Genomic DNA, 7,868 nt, shown 5'->3' with positions numbered 1-7,868 from the left:
CAGGTCAGAGATATAACTTACTCTAAAATTTCCTTAAACAAAAACATTAATTTAGAAAAAAAAAGAATCAGATTCTTAAATCCAAGATCTATTGATTCCATGCCGATATACTATGCCATTGCACTAGGACACATTTCTCAATATCTTGTAATTTATTTGATCGTAAAATACAACTATTTTCGTTGATTTCATAGAATTTCGCGCTGCACGAGCGTTATTGATTAGAAGGTATACTGCATTTATTAAGGTATTAGGGTCTGCAGTCCGGACTGCTCTGTAAGTCAACTCAGACATCATAGGAGCAATTATCCCCAGTAATGTTCGATGGTGAAATCATTTGAAAACCGGGGGTTGAAATCAGCTGAAGATTGATGTCCACAGTGGCTGAGGTCGTTGAAGAAGATATTAGTTTTGGGAAATTTATCCAGTCCCAGCCCCGGCGGGTCCCAGATTGGATTTCCACCGTTCAGATGAGAGAAGCTCATTCGGGCTCATCTGAGCCGTCAATTAGGGAAGCCGGTGTAACCGGTTGCCTGTCCTGTTTTTTTTTTTTTAATTTCTTATTAAAAAAGAAATCATCAAAAAGAAAAAAAAAGCAAGAAGACGATGAACAGTGAACTCAAAGAGAGGTCCCTGTCAAGAGGGGGCAGTGGGAGCCCGACGGCCATCACCGGCATCCACCCCCAAGGCGAGGTCGCCGACAGTAGAAAGAGAGTAGGGGATATCTCGAGCTCTCACGGCCCGACGGTCGCCACACCTCCCAGGCGACGGCCGTCGGGAACTATCGGGACAACTTCGATCCTCCCTCCATTCTCTTTTCTCTCTCTCTGTCTAACCTCACCGACGTCCTCATCTTCGACCTCAGTGGCGGGACCTTTGATGTCTCCATTTTAACCATTGAGGAGGGGATCTTCGAGGTCAAGGCTACCGCCGGAGACACTCATTTGGGAGGCGAGGATTTCGACAGCAGGTTGGTGAATCACTTCGTGCAAGAATTTAAGAGGAAGCACAAGAAGGATATCAGAGGGAATGCTCGGGCCCTGAGGAGGCTGAGGACCCTGTGAGATGGCCAAGAGGACTCTCTCCTCTCTACCACCCAGGCAATAAATTGAGATCGACTTCTATGCTACAATCACAAGGGCGAGGTTCGAGGAGTTGAACATGGACTTCTCAACTGGAAGGAGCTCTGCAACGAGTATCGACCCCGACGAAGCGGTGGCTTATGGAGCCATTGTTCAGGCCACAATATGGGGCGGTGAAGGTGATCAGGAAGTCCAATATTAACCAAGCCGGCGTGCTCACCTAACACGCTGCCCTTCCTGCGGAACTCACGATCTGTCCCTTTTTTTTAATAATTACTTTTTTTATATTTTGTTAAATAATATAAAATAGACATGGCAAAAAAAAATGTAAAATATGTAATTGATAATAATAAATAATTATTCATTAAAATAACTACAAGCTACTTAATAAATAAGTATTTATAATTGTAAAGAACTTATGCACTGAAATATTTGGGTGAATAATACAGAATAAATAGGATATAAATAATATAAACTACAAAACATTAATAAAAAAATAATTTCATAAAAATTGATACTAATATTTTAATTAATTTTGAAATATCTAATATATTTATTAAAAGTATTTTAACAATGATAAAAAATGATTTATTTTTTTTATAGAATAATTTAATATTACTAATAACTTTTCTAGTTATCGTAGATTACCCATTAATTATAATAAATTATGATAAATTTAATATATTTTGTGATAACTCCTATATTGAACAAGTTATAACTAATTGAACATAGTTATCAAAATTTGTGATAATCTCTATATATTTTGTGATAACTAATTATTACTAGTGATAATCTCGATATATTTAGTGATAATTGTTAAATTATTACATACTATCCTTTAGTTATCATAAGTTGTGATAATATCAATATATTTTGTGATAATTATGCAAGTTATCACAAAATATACTGAAGTTATCATTAATTAAAAAGAGGTTATTACTTTTATCTATAACTTATCATTTAGTGTGATAACATCAGTTCAATTAGTGATACCTTCAGTTAATGTTGTGATAACTTGGCTAGTTATCACCAAATATGTTGAGATTATGACAGCAAATGATACCTGAAGGGTAATTTATGATAAGTAGACAAATTATCATAAAATATATTGAGATTATCACTAATTGTAAACAGATTATCACATCCAGTGATAACTTATCACTAAAAAGTGATAGCCATAGTGTAATTAGTGATAACCTCGGCACATTTTACGATAACTTATTAATTATAACATATTAAGTTATCATTCAATGTGATAGCCTTAATAAATATTGCGATAATTGGAGAAGTTATCACAAAATATATTGAAGTTATCACTAATTAAATCAAGGATTTTACAAACTCAATAATAAATTATCTCTGAGAATGATAACTTTTGTTTAATCAGTAATAACTTAAATATATTTTGTGATAACTTGCCTAGTTATCATAAAATCTGTTGGGGTTATGACACTTAATGATAACTGGGAGGTAATTTGTGATAACTTGTCAGTTATCATAAAATATACTTAAGTTATCACTAATTACACTAAGGTTATCACTCGAAGTGATAACCTTAGTGTAATTAATGAAAACTTAGATATATTTTGTGATCACTGCTAAGTCATCACAAATTACCACTTAGTTATCATTAAATATCATATTCTCCATATATTTTGTGATAACTAGTGAAGTTATCACAGACTATATTGAATTTATTACTAATTAAACTGAGGTTATCGCACTCGGTGATAAGTTATAGCCGAAAGTGATAACTTGAATATATTTTGTGATAACTAATGAAGTTATCACAGAATATATTGAAGTTATTACTAATTAAACTGAAGTTATCACAGAATATATTGAAGTTATTACTAATTAAACTGAAGTTATCACATTTAGTGATTAGTTATTGTTGAAAAGGATAACTAATATATTTTGTGATAATTAGTGAAGTTATCATAGAATATATTGAAGTTATTACTAATTAAATTGAGATTATCACACTCAGTGATAAGTTGTCGCTGAAAATGATAACTTCAATATATTTTGTGATATTTGCCTAATTATCACAAAATTTATTGGGGTTATGATATCTAATAATAATTGAGAAGTAATTTGTGATAAGTTGTTAGTTATCATAAAATATACTTAAGTTATCACTAATTACACTGAGCTTATCACTTTTAGGGATAACTTATCATTGGGTGTGATAACCAAAGTATGGTGAGTGATAATCTCAATATATTTTCTAATAACTTCTCTAGTTATCATAAAATATATTGAGATTATGATATCTAATGATAACTTATGTATAATTTATGATAACTTGACAAGTTACCACAATATATACTAAGATTATCACTATTTGTACATAGGTTATCACATCTTGTGATTACCTTAATAATATAGTTACCCATTTTAATGAGTTATCACAAATTTGACGTTAATTATCATATATAGTGATAACATGTTCATAATTTGTGATAACTTGACAATATTATCAGAGTATTTACTTATTTAATAATTAATACCCTTTACTATTTTTTTTGTTTTTTTATCATTAATATATTAATAAATTTTTTTCTAAAATATTTCACAAATTTATTTTATATTTTTCAACTTAGTATTAATAAAAGAAAGAGAGAGAGAGAGAAAAAAAGTGAGTAGGGGTTTTACCGGTCGAAACCGGCAAAATCGGCTCCACTCATTCTCTCTCATCCCGGGACCCGTCCAGGCCCTGGACGGAATAAGCTCCCTTAGTTTTGATGAAGCGCGGCCAGGAGGCAATAGAGGAATTTATTTTGGTCGAATTGGCACGATGGATGCTGTGGATGAACTACCTAAAGCCACCAAGAGAAGTCGCATTAAATCGCAGGTGATTGTCTGATTTTCGTACCTCTCACGTGCTCATTCTATATAAGATTGAACAAACAGATGATGCTATGAAAGGTTTGCACGCCTTTACTAGTGAGAGCATTCGCATATTGGTAATATCTTATTCTCTCCTATTTGGTTCCGGGATTAGTCAGTGTGTTTTCTCGGCAAGCCTATCCATCGATAATCTCAGGCATATACGATCCATATTGCTCAATATGGTTAGTTTAGTGATCAGGACTTTATGTTTCGCCTATAAATTAGCAAACTTTTGAAACTGTAGGCGTTGGAACTTATTAAACTCCTTGTACATATACTTGAGCTTTCCTTCATAATTTTATGATGTTACAGCTTTGCATGCACTCGATAGACCTCCTTATCTAGATAAGATTTTCTTTTGCTACGACGATTAAGCTAATTCCACAGAGGAATAGTTTCGTTTGTTCGTTTATTCGTAAGTTTCTTTACTACCAGGTATCGACAGTCTGAGATTGTAGGTCGCACAAAATTGAGGTGGAGAATATGACTTATTTTACCAGTAAATTGGATATCAGATACTTTTGCTAATGTAGCGGATCTCTGTAGTTCGATCCCAGAACATGTGGGCCGATATGGGACCATCGATATAAGACCTCGATAGCCAGTTCGGCTGATTGAGGATGCAGCTCTTGCCTCAATCTCTTATTTTCCCTGCTCCAAGCTATAATGACTTTGCCCAAATTGTTGAGGAGGAGACGCGAAATCCAATTAAGAGAGCCAAAAGCAGTTGAACCCCCAAGAGGGGTTTGCTTAATTAGTTGCCCCTTTAATTCAACCAAACAGTTGCAGATTGTACCAAATGTCTGTGTCCCTCTCGCATGAAGGACAATTTGACAACTTTCTTTCTTTAAGTATTTGAGGAATTGTTTGGAGAATTACAAAAATGGTCTTGGAAGCAGGGGTGGAGCCAATGTATAGTTAGGGGGTCCTGAACTTAGAATTTTTTTAAATTTTGCCCCAAAAATATATGTTTCTTTTAATGTAAAATTAGTATTTTGTCCCCCGAAATTTTTTTTTATGTAAGTAGCATTTTTGCCCCCTGTTGATGAAAATCCTAACTCCGCCCCTGCTTGTAAGCATTTTTTTTTCCTGAAATCGAGTTCTATAAGTTTTATTCTGACTTTTTCAATTCTAAAATGTTTGCTCCGTTAAGTGCTTATGGTTTAAATTGTGACTGATCATTAAATAATGCTGACATGAACACAAACAAACGTCCTATTTGTGTCTATATTAAAGGAGAAGGCATCTCCTCCCAAATCAACATGGGCAAATATATACTACTAGTGCCGGTGTATGTTGATGAGATTATGGAATGGTTTTCATTTCTTTTGCAATTATAATTCTGTTTTTTTTTTCTTTTTGTTATAAAGGAGGCCCATTGCAATTACAATTCAGTTACCACTGAAATCAAATGGGTGATCTTCATGCTTTGATTAAAAAAAAGGCTTTTGACAAAAAAACTGTTGCATACTTTCTTTCTTGTAATTTCTATTTCAGTATTTTCTCCCTATATCCGCTTTTACAATAGACCGATTTATGAATGATGCTCATCACCGGTCGATCAAAACAAAAACCATTTGACATCAAATTCTCTCTCTTTTGCGACTCATGTATTCTAATTATATACACAATAGATTAGACATAAACGTCAACAAAGAGATATAAACGCACTCCTTCAAACATCAAAACTAAGGAGAAAAGTCCCTGGTCCAAGCGAATTCAGCCAGCAAGACTTTCATCCATTAATGTTTGTTAATTTTTCAGCACATTAATCACGTGTCCGTGTCTAATCTGGGATTCTTCATGCTCGTTCTAAAGCGTGGGTTTGAAGCTGGATACGAAGTCAGTGTCGCATGGACGTGAAGTAAGGCACTTTGATCGGCGGACAGGGTGACCTTGAAGCCACAAATGCACTCGACTGTATATGCTATTAAGATAAAATTTCTGAAGAGAAAGATTGTCAGCTCTCCTTTATAGAACACTTAAATCACCTGTCCATTGACTTCCTGAATTGAACCATCTTTTTGGATAGAGTTTCCACATAAGCGGGATTAATAAAAGGCAAACACCAAATAGAGGATTTCTCCTTTGTAGTTGAGAAATGTCGGGCTAAGCTATCGAGTTGGAAAGCTAACTTACTATCCATGGCGGGTCAAGCTGTCCTAATTAAAGCTACCATTGCTGCCATACCCTCTTACTATATGCAATGTTCTCGCCTCCCGCAATCTATTATTTCCAGCCTTGACAAAATAAACAGAGATTTCCTTTGGAGTTACACTTCGAACAAAAAGAAACTTCATTTAGTTTCTTGGGAAACTGTTACGAAACCAAAGGCCATGGGAGGATTAGACATCCCTCGCATGGACATCAATAACAAAGCGCTACTGGGTGATCTCGTCTCCAGAACATCAACTTTTAAGGCTCCATGGGCCTGCCTGCTTCGTCATCAATTCACCTCGCAAAGCCTAGCTCGACTTCAACAAGCCTCCAGTAACTGGAAAGCACTGAGGGTTGCTATGGAAGTTTGGGAAAAAGGCGCAAAGTGGTCGATCGGCAATGGTTCCTCAACCCTCTTTTGGACGGATAGATGGGCAGATACAGCTACTCTTACAAGTCTCATACATGGTCCGTTGCCTGCTCAAGAAGCCAATAGACTGGTTAACTCTATCATATCAATCAACCGATCTTAGGACTTCTCTTCCCTGCCTTTCGTGCTGCCCAAAAATATCCAAGACTCCATTTGAGGACTCCCAACGGGACTTAGGGATGACGTTCTAGACTCTGTCATTTGGGGACTCACTCAAGATGGCAAATTTACTTCAAAATCAGCCTACCTCCTCTATCTCGATCACTATAGCAGCCCGAATACTCAGTGGGAATGGCTTTGGAAATGTCCGACTCTCCCCCGCATCCTTTAGTTCATTTGGCTATGCTTCATGAATAAACTCCCTACGGCTAGCCACCTTGCTCATTACAAGCTGTCTATTCCGCCGTATTGTCCCCGCTGTCCCTCGGAATTGAAACCACATATCATATTCTTCGGAATTGCTCCAGTGCACACTCCTTTTGGCAACACTTCAGAGTTCCAGCTCTTGCGTTGGCCACCTTCACGGAGCCTCTCACAGAATGGGTGCGGCAAAATCTCTCCAGTACCATTGCATCTCACTTGCATATTCCTTGGCGGGTTTTCTTCCCCTTTGCCATGTGGCACCTTTGGAAAAACATGAACAACCTCACATTCTCTTCGAAACCTCTCCATAGTAACCTAGTCGAGTACACCATTCAAAAGGCTGCGGAGTTCTATGCAACTATGTCCAATACCCCTAAAACGTCCGGCTCTACCATTCATGTCTCCTGGGAACACCCCCCCCGGATGGATTTCACAAACTCAACTCTGATGGGTGTTCGAAAGGCAATCCCGGTATAGTTGGCGTGGGTGGCCTCATCCGAGACTCACTTGGTAGATGGATTGCTGGGTTTTCAATGAACCTTGGGTGCACTACTAGCCCAGTTGCCAAACTCAAAGCACTAAGACAAGGATTGACAATTGCCCGTGCTTATGGAATCGACTGCCTTGTGGTTGAACTTGATGCGAAGTTGATTTTAAATTGGGTATGGGGGAATACTCCCAATATGGAACTAATAAATTTGATCGATGACTGCAGGACCCTTTGCCAACAATTTGAAGTTATTATCCCGAAGCATACATACAGGGAAGCCAATCAATCTGCTGATCATCTTGCTAACATTGGAGCGAAATTTTCGAATAGCCTCGATATATTTTATCAACCCCCTCTTTCTCTTAGGGAGTTCTTATTTCAAGAAACTATGGGACTTTCGTTCCTGAGATTTGTAAGCGCTTTGCTCATAAACGGTTAATTTCTAATGCAT

General features: G+C 36.7%; 1 protein-coding gene across 1 annotated transcript; it reads left to right on the top strand.

The window, feature by feature from the left end:
- The first annotated feature begins 606 nt into the window (after nt 1–606).
- On the top strand, nt 607–1,064 carry LOC116200400 (probable heat shock protein ssa1). Its single transcript, XM_031531246.1, has 2 exons — nt 607–714; nt 765–1,064. Exons 1-2 carry the CDS (start codon nt 607–609, stop codon nt 1,062–1,064), a joined length of 408 nt encoding a protein of 135 aa, XP_031387106.1.
- Nucleotides 1,065–7,868: the final 6,804 nt, after the last annotated feature.

The sequence above is a fragment of the Punica granatum genome, chromosome 3 (assembly GCF_007655135.1).
Source record: "Punica granatum isolate Tunisia-2019 chromosome 3, ASM765513v2, whole genome shotgun sequence".
NCBI lineage: Eukaryota > Viridiplantae > Streptophyta > Magnoliopsida > Myrtales > Lythraceae > Punica > Punica granatum.
The sequence above is the reverse complement of the archived record's forward strand: the minus strand, read 5'-3'. Positions and strand labels throughout refer to the sequence as shown.